This window comes from Crocodylus siamensis, chromosome 3 (genome assembly GCF_052110815.1).
Source record: "Crocodylus siamensis isolate JL-2025a chromosome 3, ASM5211081v1, whole genome shotgun sequence".
Taxonomy (NCBI): Eukaryota; Metazoa; Chordata; order Crocodylia; family Crocodylidae; genus Crocodylus; species Crocodylus siamensis.
The window spans coordinates 11120037-11139351 of record NC_143397.1 but is presented as its reverse complement, the minus strand read 5'-3'; the positions used below and the strand labels follow the sequence as shown (position 1 = coordinate 11139351).

Genomic DNA, 19315 nt, shown 5'->3' with positions numbered 1-19315 from the left:
CTCTCAGAATCCATGGCCTAGTCCTCTTGTCACACGCTACGTGCACGTGTTTTGCATGTCTAGAAAGGGTGTGCATCTGGCTATTTGTTGTTGAGCCAAATAGGATGATCAAACATTGCAGTTCTTTGTGGGGAGATGGGCAATAAAATATGCCTAGAGAAATAAAGGGGATGTTGGGAGTGCATGTGGTAAATAGTCATTGAGCAAATGAAGTCAATAGTGAAAAGCCACAGAAATTACTGAAAATGGACCATTCCCCTCTCTGTGTGTATCTTTTTTGTAGAACTAATGGAACCGGTTCCCTGCACCGACAGAATATCTTGCAGGTTCTCATCCGAGGCTTTTAGGCATGATGATATTGAAGTGTATCATTAACAGGTGCATCTGAGTCGCTGCAAAAAAATCTGTATCTTCTTGACTGTGGTCCTTTTCAGGGTGAGTATGTGGAATCTTTTCATGTAATACAGATATATTATAGTTAGCAAATGATTGTTTCTTTTTCTTTTACTCTGACACATTTAATTGAAGTTTTTTACAGGATTTGAGATTTCACTAAAGAAAAGAACAGTCTTATTTTTGATAACGTAAAGACTTTTCATTCCCTGCCCCTTTTCCCCTCCAATTCTTAGTATTTTGACAATCTCCCTCTAATTTTTGGAGGTGTGAATATTTTTTGCAAGAATTTCTATTTAGTCCAAAAGCTGTGGTTCTTTGAAATACCAGAAGATTTAATTGACCAGCTATACTTTTCTATCTCTATAAATAATACATAAGTATATAAACAAATAAGTAAATAATACAAGTTTACTCTTACTGTAATATAGCCTGTACATCCACTTATTATAATGAGTTCAGTGTGCGTGCGCATGTGTGCATTTGTGTATGTGTGCGTGTGTGTGGTTATACACAATATCCAACAATTGTGACTACTATAGTTATGGTTACAAGAAGATCTCCATTCAAATTTCCTGTGCTCCATCTCCGCACCTTTCTGAAAGCTTCTTTTTGGGTTTAAATTCCTTCTCTGCCTCAGGGGAGATTTTCTTTTTAAAGCTGGAGAAAATACCTTCAGAAGTTTCTAAGACAGAAGAGTTAAAAAACAAACAAACAATGTTTTCCCATTCAAAAAAATTCCAACCATCTTTTTCTACGCATCTGAAAAACCGCTGAAGTTCAATCTCTAAACTTACTGCATCGGTGGCTTTGCTAAATTGCATGCACTTTGCCAAGTTTTGCAAGGGGAAATAGTTTTAAAACAACTTCTGGAAAATGCTGGAGAGAGCCAACACAATAAAAAATTCTGCTTAACACTCGGCGGTGTCATGCAGGCTCCACACGGGTCAATTGGTGCAGACATGTTAACGCCTCTTCTCATTTGCTGTGGATATCACATTCCTTTTCTAACTCTCTTTTTATTCTCTTCCCCCCTTTTCTCTCAATGAGGTCTATGTTTTCACAGCCAAAAGGGGCCACATGACCCGTCTGCCATCCTCTGTGGCCTGGAGGGTCAGTAGTTACACATCCACATGCCGGATGAAAGGCTCACAACTGTGGTCTGCTTTGCTCTCAAGGTAACAAAAGGGAGGGGAAAATAGGGAAATGTGTGAAAGCATTATGGTCCTAATTCAAACCTGCGAGTTGTTAGAGTTCAGTGCGTTGGCAAACTCTGAATGCCCCCACAATTGTTCCTGCGATCAAGATTTTCATATGTCGAATCCTGAATTGGTTGCCTGGCAATAAAAGAGGTACGTTAAAGGCTCCTGTGACTTACCTGGTCATCAGAGTCGATATAACCTTTGAAGACTCAGCTGACATCATTCCAAGTTTACAAGGCATCAGAGTAAAAGTGATGGTAACCTGCTGTATTTGAAGCAGTCTCCCTTCTCCAAAATTTTCCTTTTAGGATCACGTTTTTTTAATCCGAAAGACTCCAACAGTATTTCCTAAACTCTCTGCGTGATGTAATATTATACCTAAGATGCTTTCTCCTGAACCTCAGAACATAGCTAGGCATGAACCTCTTGGGCTAGGAGAATAGCTATAGGACAGGCATTTTCATACACAGAGCACACAAGACTTTTTTTTTTTTCTCAAGCTGGTACCCAGACTAAGAGACTTCACGAGATCCAACGGATAACCACTTCTGATGGGATTTGACTGTCTTCCTGGGCATCCAAGTTGGGCTTACCTATATGTAAAAGGTTTTGCTGATTTACTGGAAGATTTTTTTTCCAGTACAAGTTCTTTTGCTGCTATAGCTTAAAGCAATTCTCCAAGCTGACTAGGGTGATACAAGTGAAGGGAGTTTTTTGCCATTGTAATGGTGTTTATATTAGGGTTTTTGCTAGCCTAGCTCTATGATAAGTGACATAGATAGCTACATGAGCAACATTTCAAGAACAGACCAAGCCTTCAAACAGTAGAGGCATTATAGACTTTCACCAGCATAGTGTAGACCAGGGATGGCCAAGTGGCATGGGCAGTCTGTGTGGCATGAGGGAGATCAGGAAAAGGAGCAGCAACACAGTAGCAGATAAGGTAGGAAACCAAAAGCAGAGCGGAGGTTTGGGCAGGGAGCACCAGGAAGACAGCAGAAAACAGGGCAGCAGGTCAGGCAAGGGAAGGGGATCAGAGTAGTACTCAGGGAGGATGTAGGGCTAATTGCTGACACATTTACCAAAAAGGGTGGCCCCCAGTGCAGGCACAGGTATCCTGTCCAAATTGTGCTTTATCACTATGGCTTCTTTTTCTTTGAGAAAATGTTGGTTACTTCCCCAGCACTAAGTCCAGTCTGTTGATTTGGCTGCATCCACATGAGCAGGGCTTTGCTGGTGGACTCCAGCAGGATTCCTATCCCAGTAAAGCATGCCTAGTATAGACACTGCCTAAACTATTTACCTGCTTGTTGGAATATGGCTACACAGAATTTTTAATTTCAGACTAATTGATGGTCAATTAATGATTTTTTTTTTTTTTTTTTTTTTTGTTTTAACACTAGTCCCCTCCCCAAAACTTATTCCATGCCACAGACATGCATGGCTTTCTTGCATGCAGACCAGCCTCTGGCTTCTTTACTAGTCATTCCATCCAGGAGGACACGACATGGACACCGACACCTGCAGATGCTTCCTCAGCCTGACGAAGGGTATTTATCCCCAAAAGCTTACAAAGAAGAATTTTTCCAACTATTTGAGTTGGTCTCATAAAAGATATCAGATTTACCCAAACAACCTTGCCTGGCTTACATGAGGACTCCAACTTCCCGTGAAGAACAGTTGTTGGTTTGGGATCTGGAAGAAATGTTCCAGGGGTGCCCAAAGCAGGTGTTAAAATGCATTCAATTCCACAGATTAACTTTAGGTCACAAAATTTAGCACTGGGTGTCGCCTGGCACTGCTGTGTTGACTGAACATGTGAAAGGATCACACCCCTAAGCTGGTCTAGCTGTGTGGACAAAACCCCTTTTGAAGTTGCAGCTAGGCTGGCAAAGGGGGTGTTTGTCAAGGTTTGTAAGTGGCTCTGAGCCTTTCTGGGAAGGGCAGCACCTCAATCAAATAGGCCTGCTCTACATGTTACATGTATTGCACAATTAAGTGGTTAATTATGTAGTTACCTCAAGACCAGCTACCATGTGCAAAGTAGTTACCACTCAATAAAAAGCTCCAACCAACTATTAAGTTAGACCTTGAAAATGTGCACTAACTTTATAGCTGGTTGCTATTGAGAGCTTTATAGCTGGTTGCTCCTGCCAATGGGGGGGGGGCTGGACTTGATGATCTCGCGAGGCCCTTTCCAGCCCCTGATGTCTGTGAAATCTATGAGATTGAATGTGCTCGTGTAGCAGGGTGTCCTGGTGGCTGGGTGAGCCCCATGAGCTCCCAGGGCTCCCAGCTGCAGGGGTGCACCATACCCAGATGGAGCTGCCAGTCCTGCAGCTGTTTAGGCCTCTCAGCCCCAGCAGCTGTGGATGCAGAGCTGCAGATGCTGGGTCCCCACAGTGTGCTTCTTGGCTGTCACCCTGGCCCAGAGGTATGTGAAATCCCTGAGATGGGAGGATCCCCCCTGCAGTGATTTCCCCACCCTAGGGGTGTGTAGGGGTCCTTTGCGGCTAGGGATCCCTCAGCTGAGGTGCATGGGGCTCCCAGCTGCTGGACCTTGCTTCTTGCAGTGCAGGGGGAGCCCAGGTTCAGGCACCCCCTGCACGGGTAAGAAGGCACCATGGGATCTAATGTGCAAGTGTGGGATGCACCTTCTGCCATACATGTGTGGCATGGGTCCCATTGCGCCTTTACCTGCGTGCCACAAATACATACATGAAGTTAGCCAACGTCATTGGAGTAATGGGGTTGTTGCATCAGAAGACGACCTCCTGTCAGCACATAGCATCTCTGTTAGGGGACTGAGTGAATGCAGCTCCAGTTGCAAAACGTCTTCTAAAGTAGCTGGCAATTGCTGAGGGCTGGACGACAGGTTTTTTTTGGCTCGCTGTTAATCTAGGTTACATCACTGAAACTCTTCAACGTGAATATTGTATGTAGGCAATCGTGTGACTGTTGCCAAAAAGGCTAATGGCATATTGGCCTGCATTAGTAGGAACGTTGCCAGCAGATCGCGGGAAGTGGTTCTTCCCCTCTATTCAGCACTGGTGAGGCCAAATCTGGAGTCTTGTGTCCAGTTGTGGGCCCCCCCCACTACAGGAAGGATGTGGACAAATTGGAGAGAGTCCAGTGGAGGGCAATAAAAATGGTTTGGGGGATGGGGGACATAACTTCTGAGGAGAGGCTGAGGGAAGTGGGCTGATTTAGTCTGGAGAGGAGAACGTGGAGAGGGGATTTAATAGCAGCTTCAACTACCTGTAGGTGGGATTGAATGCGGATGGAGCTGGTTCTCAGTGGTAGCAGATAACAGGCTTCATAGGTTTCATAGTTGTTAGGGGCTGGAAAGGACCTTACAGATCATCAGGTCCAGCCCCCCTGCACTTGGGCAGGAAAGACTGCTGGGATCAGATGACCCCAGCAAGGCGGGCATCAGAACAAGAAGCAATAGGCTCAAGTTGCAGCAAGGGAATCTTAGATTAGATATGAGGAAAAACTTTCTTATGAGGAGGGTAGTAAAACACTGGAACAGGTTACCGAGAGGTGGTGGGATCTCCATCCTTGGAGGTTTTTAAGACCCAGATAGACAAAGCCTCGGCTGGGATGATCTAGTTGGGGCTGGTCCTGCTTGGAGCAGGGGGTTGGACTAGATGTGACCTCCTGAGGTCCCTTCAACCCCCATTTTCTATGATTCTATGACATGGCTATACCATTATTACGATGCTCTTATCAGTATAGCTTATCCTTTTGTATTGATACAAGCACCTTTATGTTAATGTAAAGCTGTGTCTGGGATAGCTCTTAGACTACAAGTTCATTGCAAATTCCAAGAAAAGATGCAGTTGTTTCCTTAGCCGATAGGAAGCCTGAACTTAGTTAAATGGTAAAAGTGTTGACCTTCTTACCGAGACAGACTGCCCGGACCACTGAAGCAATCTGTAGAATGAGAAGAAGGAGGAGAGTTAGTTTTTCTGTCTCTTCCGACCAGGGAGAGTAGGGTAGAAATTGGCAATGCAGATGAGTTTTGAGAAACTGCCCTACCTGGTGTACACAATTAGCAAAGCAAATGAGAAGAAGTTCTGACACTTGGGTTGTGATTAGCTTGCCAGGCTAGTGGGAATGACATGTCTGGTTATAAAAGGCAAAGTAGTTCTCTACCCTATTCTTGGATGTCATTTTATAATTTCCTTTTATCTTTCAAGAGTGGCTCCTACCAATTTTCGGTCCAAGACAGTAATTGTACATACAGCAATTAGTGAAGTATGATTTGCTCTGATGACAAAGGCCAGATTTCTCAGGTCTAATCCCAGCTTTGATGCATCACAGTACAGACACTGTACAGGACAGGTTACCGCTGACTTGTGTTAAATTACTTTCTTAGCCACGGGGGTGTAGTTTGTAGCCGTGTCAGTCTAAGGACATAGGCAGACAAGGTTCTTTGGGTGAATTTGATAGCTTTTATTAGACCAACTTGAATGGTTGGAAAAAAAAAAAACTTTTTAGCAAGTTAATTTGTATTCTTCCATCCATCCACTGCAGAGACTTCCTTAACCTGACAAAGGGTTTTTAAACCCGAAAGCTGCTAAAAAATTTTTCCCAACTATTTAAGTTGGTCTAATAAAAGATATCAGGTTCACCCAAAGAACCTTGTCTTTCTTAGCCACAGTCTTTTTGTGTGACTTCGAGAGAATCACTTTGTCGTCTTTCCCATTGTGCAGAATGGAGATAATATGCCTTTATGCCGGCTTTGTCGGGTCAAGCATCTGTTAATGATGCTGGGCCACTTGGATATTACAATGCTGAGGGTCTGGATCAGCGGTTCTCAGCCTGTGGTATGTGTACCATCAGTGGTATTTGTTAACAGATTTATTATAATTACTTTATATGACAAAACATTGCTGATGGTACTTAAGGTTGAACTGAAAAATTTGCTAGTGGTACTTAAGGTCGTATCGTTTTGAATTGGTGGTGTGTAGAGTTTGGGAATAGCTGGTCTAAATGGACCTTTGTTGCCATAAAGAAGCCCTTTAACCTTTCTGCTTCTATCCTGTTACCTATGAAATGAGGAGGAGGCAGTTATAAGGCCCAAGTGGCTTTCTAGAGTACACAGGAGGCAAGTATGAAGCAGTATAAATTAGTCTACTTTAAAATATTTTACACTGTACATTAAAAATGGCCTTTTCAAGCTGGGAATCTGCAAATTCCTAAACTGATCTCTTTAGACGCATTGAAACCACTGCATATTTAAAAAAAATGCGTTGGAGAATAAGGACTCAATACCTCACCCCCATAACTAGTCACCAGGGAGTTTCCTGTTTCTCCTTCTTTCTGTTGATTTTCCATGATAGCCATTATTCCCAGAGGGAAAAATGATCTAGGCTGATAGCACCTGCCTTATGTTTATGCTGCATCATGGTGCTAATTTAGGAGATCGAGGGAAAGAGCTAACTGTGTGTACCTCCTTTCCACAGAAGACCAATCCCTGCTATCACCAGCAGCAAGAGCGCTTTGACTCCTAGCGCAATACAAATCAAGATCAGAATCGAGTTGCTATTTGCTCCTTTGAATTTATAGAAGTACACTGCCCCCTCCGCCCTCCCGTGGCTGTTCGCTGCGGTGCATACGTATTTTCCATCGTGAGTCAGGTGGTGCAGCTCTTTGGTTATCTGGTGGTTCATGCTTGTGACAGAGGAGGAATTGCTGGACAGAGGGCCGGTCCATGTCAGAGAGGGCAGTGGTTCCCCGTCGGCTGTGCAGAGGGCTTTGAAGGTATGATCCTCGTTGGAGCTTACTGTGATGTTAATGATCCTGGGGGCAGCTGTGGAGGTCACAAGAAGGGATGAAGAACACAGTTCAGATTCAAATCCATTGTTGGTTCGGGCTCAGCGTTGAGAACGACTGTTGCTCTTAATGGCGTCACACAGGGTTATGACTTTGTAACCTTGGCATCCATCCCCTTGTCACCCTCCACGTTCTCCTTCCCTCCCCTCTCTTATCTGCTAGATTTTCCCATCATGCCCACAATTTGGAGAGAAGCATCATGTCCCATTGAACAGAGCCCTGGCCTGGGAATGCGGCGACCTGGGTTCTCTTTCCATCTCCTCGTTACTGGTCTCATTAAAGAATAGAGCAGGTGTGGGTAAAATGCTGGCCACCAGGCCATTCTATCCAGCCTGCGGGGTCCCTAAAAAACTTAAAAAATTAATATTTATCTGCCCCTGGCTGCCTGCTATGCAGCCCTCGATGGCTTGCCGAAACTCAGTAAGTGGCCCTCCACCCAAAATAATTGCCCACCCCTGGAATAGAGGAAATTGTAATGGTCAAATTCCCCTTCCACCCGCAGTGTGGTTCAGTATGAACATTTCATCCAGCTTGTACCGTGAAGACTGCCTGGTTCTCCTCATGCTGCTGCCCTGAATGAGCTACTAGTTGGCTCTCTGTGGAGGCATTGCGTGAATAAATTAGCAACTGCAAAGAACTTTCCACAGAGGCAAAGCATTAGAGAGGTGACCATTACTATGTGTTTCTATAACATGCTTGCTATATTAAGAATGGTTCGTGATACCGAATGTTTGTTTTTGCTTTGCAGAGTGCGCGCCCCATGGCAGGATCACACGTCTATTGTTTGAAGTCTAGGTAGCCTTTGGGGAAAAGTGGTGTAGCCATTTCACACCAGTGATGCTATAGCCACTGTAGAGAGGGACGGGAAGGAACTAGAAGAGAGGGCGTTATTTTACCTCCCAAATTATCAGCTGAAAGAAAACACAGCCCCGATACACCACTGACCTCTCTGCGTTGGATTCGTGTGCTATGAAAGCTTTCTAACCTTCCATGAAGGCAGTGTGGGTCGGGGTGAGGCCTCGCCTTGGGATTCTGCACGTTGGTTCTGCCACTGATGCCGTGTGACCATTGACAACTTGCTCCATCCCACCCATTATCTATCATGTCTGGTTAGATTGTAGGCTCTTGAAAGCCCTTTCTACTATGTGTTTGCATAGTACCATATTTACTTGCATACCACATGCATCCTTTCCCCAAGAATCAGCCCTCCAAAATTAGGGCATATATCTTAAGAGGGGAAGATGACATCTCTTTGCTGGAATAGAAGCAGGGAGACACTGCTGTTCTCCCTCTGCTAGCCTCTGGGATGAAGGAGGTGGTGTTTACTGTTCAGGGCCAGACCTACAGTGTTAACCCTCTCACCACCACAGCCACTGCAGTCAGGATCCCCTGCAGTCAGCATTCGGACATGACTGGAAAAATAATTTTTTTCTTTCATTCTGCTGTCCCAAAGTAAGGAGCACATGTTGTTTGTGGGGGGAGAGGGGTGGTATGTGGGAAAATACAGTACTTAGCACAATGGACCTCACATCTTATTTGAGGCTTGAAGGGCTACCATCCAATACCAAGTTTAGGATCATTATTTGGATATTGCTGTGGTATTGGGATGCAGCTGGGAAAAGACTAAGCACCTTATGGACACAGCACAATGATGGCTCCTTCCCTCCCTGTCAATACTCTCCATAGCTTCAGGACCCAGACAAATTGTGGACTCCATGGTCGATGCATGAACACTACTTTCACCAAGAGGTAAGCTCACTCACATTCACCATAAGGTAAGAGCATATGTGTGGGCAGTTGCCATGGGGTAGATGACAAGCTCCGTATTCACAGCCCAACTTACCTTCTGGTAATCTAGGATATCCTCATGCCCTTGATCACTTTTTAAGGTGTAAAATCATGTTCACATCTGCAAATACTACTACCATTTGGCTCTCCCCCTGTCCAGCGTCTTGGTAGGTGGTCCTCTTACCCATCAATCTCTTGCCCTGGCTCTGTTGTAAGGCCTGGCAAAGACAACCCTCCCACCCCCCAATGGATGTTGAGCCCCATCTAGTCTGTCCACTGACCGTATCAGTCACACAGGGCCCTTCTGTTATCTACTGTGAGTGCTGTGAGCCACCAAATCCCTCAATGTGCACACCTCTTTTGTGGGGTAGAGGATAGGATGCAGTGGAGGGGGTGATGGAGCAAATCTTCCACTACAGGGAAATAGCAGTGAAGTTCAGGACTGGTGCTATCCAGTAGTTCCAGTCTGATTCATTCTTGTGGTACATAGAGATGATGACAGAGAGGGTCAAGTAACCTTGTATGACTCCAGAAGGGGTTTGAAGCCTCACTGCAGCCTGGCCAGGCTGAAGAGTCTCCAGGCTTGGAGAGTCCACGGTGGCAGGATGGGGTAGTTGCTTTACTCCCTTACATACCACCTGCCATGAGCTGTGGGAAATGATGTGCCTTAACCACATGAGCCTGGTGGGCTATTCAACTTGGGTAAACTTTTTTCTGTTTTTTTTCTTCTTACTTCTTATGGCTGTAAACCCACCCTTTACCTTGCCACCATCCCTATGGACTCTGTTTTGTTACGTGGCATTCTGTTCTAGCTCCTATTCCATGCTCATCCCCATAGTACCTAAGCTATTGAAAGTATCTGGTTTTCCATAGCACCTCAGGAAAGTGTCTGGTTCTGGTATTATACAGTCTCAAAACTAGGCAGCGTTGGAGAGTCCAGTACCCTTGGCAGAGTGTGGTCTATCAAATTCTGTAGCAACCAGTCTGGAGTAGCATCTCCACTATCCAAATCTTTCCGTCTCTTTAGCTTCCTTATGTGGTTATTCAGCCTACTTTTGTATTTAGTGTTTTCTTACCGATCAGATGGAGCCTGATCCCAGTTCTGCCTTCATACTTGTCATGAAGATCTCCAGAAAACTCTACCCGGCAGAAATATCTGTTGCTGTCGCTCCACGTCAGATTGTCAATCTTGATGGAAAGGTTGTTGTGCCTTGGGTTCCCAAGCAGTTTGTACTTGTTCTTGTAGCTGGTTGCAGTTTTACAGAGTTCGCTTGAACTGTGAGCCACGCACTTGAAAACCACTGTCCCGTTGTAAGGCTCCTTGATCCTCCAAATGGCTGTGAGAGTCCGGTCAAAGGTTTTATGGGGGTGTGTGAAGGTACAGGGCAGAACAACGCTCTTTCCAACTTCACCGGTAGCATCTGATGGAACCTTAATGGACCAGCCATTGAACTGCAAACCTAGAAATAAAGGAATCGAATTCAGAGGCTTGTCAGACCATGAAGGCTAGTATACCAAACCTGAAGAACTGAACCATTGAGAGAGATCAGGAGTCATTGTCTTACCTGATCCATTCTTGCTCATCAAATGGATACTCCATCCTTTGAGTAGGATCCATGCCTACTTCTTTTCTCACTCTCTTTTTTTTGTTCTTCAAGCTATCTTGCAAATGTCTAAAACTTGAAATATTACTTTTTTTTTTTTTCAAGAAGAGTATTTTGATCATGCTCAAGTGCTTAACCCCAGGGGGGTCAGTATGAATGCATGCATTGGCATGTCGTCCTATTTGTTACCCAATTCCTTTAAATCCTGTTAATATTTATTTTATGGCTTTTGATATTATCTCAACACAGGAAGACCTGTAGCTTTGTTAAGTAACATATTTCCAATGGGATGTAAAAGCAGAGTAAAGCCTTGTGCACGTTTTGAGCTGCGCTTTCTATAGCTCTGTTGACATGGTAGGGACTCTGGAGATGTGGCAGGAGAGACAATTCTTGTATTATAATTACCCCACTTCCCTGAACCAACACTAAGCTGGCAGAAGTCCTCTCCTAGTGGCAGGGCTGCATCCATGCTGGGTTCTGCCAGCATAGGGAGTACGAGCTTTTCACACCTGTCCCTGACATAGCTAGGTCAGCAAAGCTTCGTGGTGTAAACTAGACCCGACATGCTGGTTGTGCCGATTCAACGAATCCTGCAGATTGGAGTGGACACGTGTCTTGAAGGGGCGGTGGGGCTTCTGACACTGAGACTGGCACGATTAGAAACAGACCTCCATCACCACAGCATGGGATATTGTCTCGCCCCACAGCAACCACCGATTTCCATAAGCAGGTCCTTTCCCATGAGCTGGGCTCTGAATTCTCCAGTGCAGAAGTCGCCAGCAGGTCTTACGGTTATTCAATGACTTTGGTATTAAATGTTCTCTTACTGATGCACATGCCAGATCCCACCCTGGAAAACTAGTGCAGTCAGTGCACTGCCTTTATATCAGGGCTAAATCTGATCTTTCTGTCTCATCATCAATCAGATTTGACTTGAGTAAAAAGGTCCTGCTTGTGGAATATGTGAAAGAACCAAAATCTCCCACAGCTGTCCTCACCAGACCTGCTAGTTTCTGCAAAGTGAACTTCTGAGAAGTGCTGTGCCTTGGTGGCAACTGCAACAGCTGTGGCACCAGGTAATACTTTCAGGACAGAGAATCCTGTCCTGACAACTTCATTACAGCAGTAGCCTTTCCTTGACTATTAGGCATCAGAACAAGTGGAAAAAGTTAGTGGCCTGGTTTTCTAAAAGGCTGAGCTCCTGCGATTCTGCTTGACTTCTTTGGGGTGTTCAGAAGCCACAGTGATGAATGTGGGATAAAAGGCTAGACAGAGATAATCAGTGGTTTATCTAAGTTTTGGTACACATGGTGTCCTTCCATGACACTTGGCAGACGTCCCTGGGACTGTGCAGATGACATGGGTTTATTGCAGGGGTGGGCAATTATTTCGGGTGGAGGGCTGGTTACTGAGTTTTGGCAAGCCATTGAGGGCTGCATGACAGGCAGCCAGGGGCAGATAAATATTTATCTTCTACATTTTTTAGGGTCCCCACAGGCCAGGTAGAATGGCCTGGTGGGCCATATCCTGCCCAGCCCTGGTGTACTGCATGCTTTCTGATGGGCAAAGGCCAATACAGGACTCAGTTCTCCTAGGCAAAGCTCTTTACCTATAGTTGGCCACATGCCAGCACATTAAAACCTCTCCAGCACAGTTGCAAAAGCGTTTTGTATAATAACATGGTGCAATATTTGCATTGATGCAATAAGCCAGGTTACGTGACCAAAGAGGGAAGCTGAGAGTCCATAAAGTTTACAGGCTCTAAGCAGAGAGGGCCTATAATATCCATGCTAATGAACTTGCCTCTCTGCCTTGTGGTAGTGAGTTTGATACTACATAATCATCTCTTTTCTGTGTGGTTAGATGAGGGTTTGTGGGACCTCAAGAAGCCTCACTTGTGTACTGACAGCCTCACTGATTGTGCGCCTCTTTAGGTATCTGGTGTCAGATATCTGTAGTGTGCGGGATTGACATAACTGGTCACTCTGTATGTGTGTAGCTCATGCTATGGAGCATTAATCATTAGTGGCAGATGCAGACTAATTTGAATGGAGGAACTGATCTGGCTGTATGTGATTCGCCACCTATACCACCACTTTTTGTTTAGCACAGGCCAGTTTTAGACTTAGGGTAAGGGATGACCGTGCTTCTAGCAAGTATACCTTTTTTTCCCCCCTATAAAGTGAGAACTAGTGATCAAAAGCACTTATCTCTTTTGTTCTAAGCTCCGTCCCTGTCTGCAGAAACTACTGCAGACCCTAGGTGCTGCTAGTAGATAACAGTCAGTGTCTTGTGTATGACTAATTGTCCCCTGTGCAGTCGCACACACCCTCACAATTAAATCTTGCCAGGACAGCCTATCACGTCAATCTTGCCTCAGCTCCTGTTTTTTACCCAGCTGTGCTGTGCCCCTGGACTGCACATTTTCATAGGGAAGAGGGAATGTCATTTGTAACTACCAGCTAAAGGACTATTTCATAGTACAAGTCACATGGTGGATCAGTTTCCAAAGGCATGTCTGGGATTTTTAAATGAGCTGTCTTTTATATGGCATTATGAGATCATCTGATGCTGTGAGTATTTCTATAAAACCATACTCCACAACCCACCCCCATGCTTTATACTTCAGTGTCTGCTGTGTTGCAGACTCTGCAGCCAAATCTAGGATAAAGGACTGTATGTACATTCATTTTGTGTCCTGAGAAGGAGATCTGCATACACACTGATAATGATGGTATTGGTCCTGACACAGTAAAAAAAAACCTTACTTCAAAAATACATGTGTACATGCAAAATACCATTGATTTTTCATGAGATTTAAAGGCATATTTAAAATGAAGCCTGCATTTGGATGCAGTGCTGTGATCCCAGCTCTGGAGCAAACTTCCTCTGCTGTGCAATTGTTCCTGAGAACACTATACAGCACTTCAGGACAAGCAGTGAAAAATGTTATAGCCAACTGAAAATGCAGGAGAAACTTAGATCATTATAAATGGCTGAGTTTGCAGCTGGCTGTGACAGCGCGCACAGGGAGAGTCGTGCAACTGTCTCGAGCAGCCGCACAGGCAGGACTCTCATCCTGTTGTTTCCACAGGTCATGAGCCGTGTTTAGCCAGGAGTGCGGAAGCCACTTGGGACTGAGGGATGCAGCAGAGCAACACGATGAACTCACAAGTCCTAGGGAGTTAGCTGCCTTGGGCAGTCCCATGGGCACCAGGCCGGAGCAGGGAGAGGAACAGCAGTGAAAGCAGAGGAATTGGTAGCCGTTCAGCACTCACCCTTTGTGAAGATGCAAAGCAGGCAAGCGAGAAGCAACCCCAAGCCTTTCATGTTTGCCAGCGCTCCCCAGGAAGAACCGTTTTTCGGTCAGCAAACAGGCATGGTCCGCACCAAAGCCGAGCTGCTGGCCATCCAGTCGCACATCACTTCCCTGCGGAAGGGAAGGCAGCAGTGGTTTCCTGCTCCCCGGAGGGAATGAGTGTGTCCAGCTGAGCCGGCAAAGGGCGCTGTTATTAATAGTTGTGTGGTCAGTCATGTGGGGGGGAATCAACATTTTCTTATTTTCCAGCTGTGGGAGGGGCCAGAGGATCTGGACTGAAAATACCCTTTTGGGACGCTTCAAGTACATGGTAGAGCCAAGGTGGCTAGTTCTGGAGTTCTCCAAACCCGCTGACCCTTGGGGAGGCTACGGGAATTGGACAAACACTGTCAGCGAGTGACAGCTCGTCCCTCCTGCTTGACAAAAGGAAGTCATCTCGCCTCACCCGGCCTATGGCTGCAAACTTGCAATCTGCTCTGCCTTCAGAAACAGCCAAGTGCATCCCCTGATCAGTCTTTGACCTAAATGCCCAACTCCTCAGCACTTTCTCAATAACAGGGGACAGGCAGGATGGCTGAAGGTTTACTGTGAGAATGAGAGTAAGGCACGACTGGGTTTATTGAGGGAACTGGGCTGATTTAGTCTGCAGAAGTGAAGATTGAGGGGGGATTTAATAGCAGCCTTCAACTACCTGTAGGGGCGTTCAAAAGAGGATGGAGCTGAACTGTTCTCAGTGGGGGCAGATGGCAGAAAAATGAGCAATGGGCTCAAGTTGCCGCAAAGGAAGTTGAGGTCGGATATTAGGAAAAATTCTCACTAGGAGGGTGGTAAAGCACTGCAACAGGTTACCTAGAGAGGTGGGGGAAGCTCCATCCTTGGAGGTGTTTAAGGCCTGGCTTGACAGCCCTGGCTAGAACGATGTAGTTGGGGCTGGTCCTGCTTTGTGCAGGGGTTGGACTAGATGTGACCTCCTGAGGTCCCTTCCAGCCTTCATTGTCTGTGTTACTCAAGAGTAAATTGGATGCTTATCTTGCTGGGATCCTATGACCCCAGCTGACTTCCTGCCTTTTGGGCAGGGGGCTGGACTCGATGATCTCCCGAGGTCCCTTCCAGCCCTAATGTCTATGAAATCTATGAAATCCTATGACTGATGAGCCTGTGATGGAAAAGAGAAAGAAAGCTGGGCAATGGGAAGAAAAGATAGGTGAAAGCATGCCAGACAAGTTGGTTTCAAAAGTAGCTGGAAAGGTTTACAGGAAATATTTGGAAGGACAGGTCAGGAGCGGACCAGAGAAAACTGATGGTGCAGAAGAATCGAGAGGGTGTGATTTATGCACGATGGAGATGAGAGATGGAGCACCTGGTATTTACAGGGAAAGGAAATTAGAAGATCCAGAAGAAAATGGACACTCACACTCACACTCCCTCCCTCCCTTGCTGCAACTTGGCATTAGGAATCATGGTAATTCAGCAATAAAACAAACTAGTAGTTGTTACATGTGGTTCTTATTACTACAGACATTCAGAAATACGTTAGATTGTAAAATAGGTTGGATTCAGAAATGGGTCAGAAAGTGAACTTATTCCCAATATATGGCACCGTGCATAATGAAGGCCCAATCCTCACTAAGGTCCCCAGATACCCCTGTAATCATAGCCAGTAATAATAGAGACTCTGACCTAGTAATCCTGCAGACTCTTCTCTGCACTGTCCGGTTGCATCCAGCAATCAGATTTTTGATCTCAGACCTGTCGAGGTGAAGGCTGAGGCCACATCTGAAGGACTCTCTGTGTGCAACTCACTTCTCCCAAAGCACAAATTAAGACAGTAGTGAAAACCAAACTGGTGAGGCCAACAGAGAACTACGATGGTGCCGGCAGTTGGTGAAGGAGTGCGTTTGCAACAATTAATCCTTATTTCCCCTTGGAGCCTGCGATGCCCAAGGCCATTGCCATTCTGAATAGTTCCTAAAAGACCTGCTTCTCATCATCCGTATCATTCCCTTTTTCAGGTGGCTTCCACCAAAATCAATAATGGATGCTGGCCTCTGAAGGACAAGATGCAGCCCGGTTCGTTCTACTTGGCTATGAATTCCCAAGAAAGTTTTTGTGCAGATTCATAAATCTGGTTAAAGGTTTTTGTGATTTAATTTTAAACAAACTCTGTGCTGAAGGCCTCTTGCTGTTCCACATTGTTTCCATAGCCAGGTCTTTGGCACTTATATGTGGAGGGAGCCCTGGTTACCCACAGATTTGTGCTCGGGGGTAGAACGAGGCTACCAACAATATTTGACTCATGGTCAATATGCACAACAGCTTCGGGATCGTGTCCGTCGTGCGCACTGACTGGCAGCCGAAACTGATGGAAAAAACCCGCAATGCCATAAGCGGCTTTATGATGCTTGCGTGCATGAGCAAGGGTTACAAGGAGACCAGGTGCTGCTGCAAAACCTGGGGCTAACCGGGAGACACAAAATCACTGATTGGTGGCAGGCTGAACCCTATACAGTGGTGTGACAACTGGGAGACCTCCCAGCATATGAAATCTCCCCCGAGTCTGGACCGGGTCGAAGTCGCGTGGTCCGCCGGAACCTCCTGCTGCCTATTGACAAACTGGTGGGGCCCTTTCCTCCCAAGAGAGAGCCATGAGAAGAGAGGCCTAGGTCTCCCCATAGATGGAGGCCTTGCGCCACCCAGCTGGCAGTTGTACCTGCAGCTCCCCTGGGGGACTTGGACTCTGACTGGTGGTACCCTGCTGACTTTCACCCGCACTTAGGACCTGCCACTCCTCAGGACGAAGGGGAGACGGAGACTGCTGCTCATGGGGCCCTGCCTGGCGAGACCAAAGGAAAAAACATCCCCACACCTTTGCCTGCCAGTGTTGCAGACTCCTCCAGTGAGAGGGAACCTCAGCCGCTGGGGCCCTTATGGAGGCCTGCCCCAGACCGCACCCCGCGACCAGAGCGGGAGCTTCGGCCAGTCCGTTGCTTCACCTACGGTGCAGGGGGAGGTCCCCATCATTGCCCCTTGGGTCCAGTAGTCCCCCAAGCAGAGGTGTGCGCTTCACCAGGGACGGTGAAGGGTTCTGTGGGGGAGGATGTGATGGGCTGGCTGGCAGTGACCTGGCCCAGGGATTTTGAAAGGGCAAAAGATGATTGAAGGACTTGGGATTCCCTTTCTGCACCAACCAGGCCCCAGAGACTCACCCTCAGTGTCCCTTGATTAGCCCCTTGAGTCACCTGGAGGGAGATTAAAAGGGGCAGCATGGGCTGACTCAGGAGAAACCAGCGAGGGACAGCAAGGAAGGAGCTTCACAGAGCTGGCAAGAGCTGAGCCAGCGGAGCAGGAGCAGTGCCCCGGAAGAGACTGAAAGAGCAGGACCTGCAGGCAACAGTGAGACCCTCAGCAGCGCGGCGTGCGGCCGGCAGGAGAGGCTCCAGGATCCCCTGGGAGAGGCTGCAGCCAGCAGGAGAGGCTCTCCCGCTCCAGCAAGGATCTGACCAGCGACCCGAGGCATTACCAGCCCTGCTTCCAGCTCCTCCAGTCAGAGGCCAGGCAGCTCAACATGAGGCCAGGGCTCCAGGAAGGTCAAGACCCCTGGCAGGCTGGAGCAGTGCCACCAGTGGTGGCGGTGTGGCAGCATTCCTGCCTACCATATGGGAGCTCTGGGTTCAAGTCGTAGCTGAGGTGAGTGAGCTAACAAGAAGCAAACCTTCTTGCAGTGGAAAGGGGCAATTGTGTTTTCTCCCCCTCCAGGTACCAAGGTCCTATATTTCCTTGTCATTTGACATTTTTCATTTTTTGTGCCTTCTTATATTTCACCAACCCATATTGTTTCTTCTGCTGTTCGTGTTTTATATTTTGTTAACCCTGTCTTTTGTCAGTGATGGTGAGTGTCTAACCTTTGTTGGATCCTGCCCCCTTGGGGCATTGTAGTGTCCACTATACCCTCTGATTTATGCCCGTGATGTTCACAGTATTAAAAGGTATATGGTTAAGTCCCCACTGGTGATCTGGCTCTGCTCTATAGGGGGAGAGTCCCTACACTTCCCACTGTGCTTGCGAACCTGCTTTGATCCCTTGAGTTGGAGAGGGGGTACCTCTTGGAGTACCGCCTAGGTTACATATGTACTTACCCCAGACAGGGTTGTTACCTGTTAGTCTCGGCGACCCGACTTATGGTCTGAAAACCTTCACTGAAAATAGCATTTTATTCTGTCTGCTTTACGTCATCACAGATTGCTAAAAGAGATATTCTGGTTCATCCACACCTTGTTAGGTCTGAAGCAGGATTCTTTGGGTGACATTTTTTTATGGTCCACATTATAAAGGAGTCCACGCTAAAAATACATGACGGTCCCTTCTTGACCTTATAATCTCTGACCCGTCAGTAGATTAAAGAGAATAAAGAGGGCGGTGGGGCTATCCCTGCTGATGTCGGAGGCATAACAGCAGCCGTGATAATCCCGTGTCATCATGGCATAGTTAGCCATGTTCATCTGAAGTCAAGGAGAAGGCAGGGTAGATTTGCACCTTCTAGACTAACTAGAATGTGTATGTATAATACACAGCACCAGCTTTCATAAACGGAAGCTCCCTCCATCAGATGCATCAGATGGAGGGAGCTTCAGCTCGCAGAAGTTTGTGCTATATTGCTTTGCCCTATTGCCTACATATCTACTTTGGCTCGTTTATAAAGTGCAAATCTCCCCTGCCTCCTAATTCTGTGTCATTGGCAGAAATAAAAACGTGCCTTGAAAATGTTAATTCAAGACGCAACTCAAAAAAGACCTGGGCAGGGAGCAGGTGTCTGCTGTACAGTGTATGAGGATGCAAATGTTGATTGCTCATGCGGTGATCATCCCATATTGTTATGTTCTTTTCAGATTTTGGTGACCGAGCCATGAATGATTATCCTTCTTGGCAGTTGTTACTCTTCATTTGAACTCAGCTGTTTTAGGCTGAACTCAATGCTTTGCTCAAAAGCCTTGCATCCAGGCTGCTTCTCTCACCTTCCCAGTACCCCCCGGGTTTTGTTCTTTTACATTTTCTCCCCCCGGTGATTTGTTGCACTGCAGAAAGATATGACCGCATAATTAACCACCAGGGGGCTCCCGCTGCTAGCAGCAATAAATGCTGTTTAGGAACTATTGCTACTTTAATTCCAC

The 19315-nt window shown here is 46.4% G+C and overlaps 1 protein-coding gene across 1 annotated transcript; it reads right to left on the bottom strand.

Annotated features, from left to right (window-relative positions):
* Positions 1 to 676: 676 nt before the first annotated feature.
* On the bottom strand, positions 677 to 18317 carry SIGLEC15 (sialic acid binding Ig like lectin 15). Its single transcript, XM_090037208.1, has 5 exons — positions 14107 to 18317; positions 10301 to 10684; positions 7054 to 7413; positions 5501 to 5531; positions 677 to 1730 (listed from the first exon to the last, which is right to left on the bottom strand). Exons 1-5 carry the CDS (start codon positions 14156 to 14158, stop codon positions 1649 to 1651), a joined length of 909 nt encoding a protein of 302 aa, XP_089893334.1. The 5' UTR covers positions 14159 to 18317; the 3' UTR covers positions 677 to 1648.
* Between the last annotated feature and the right edge of the window lie 998 nt (positions 18318 to 19315).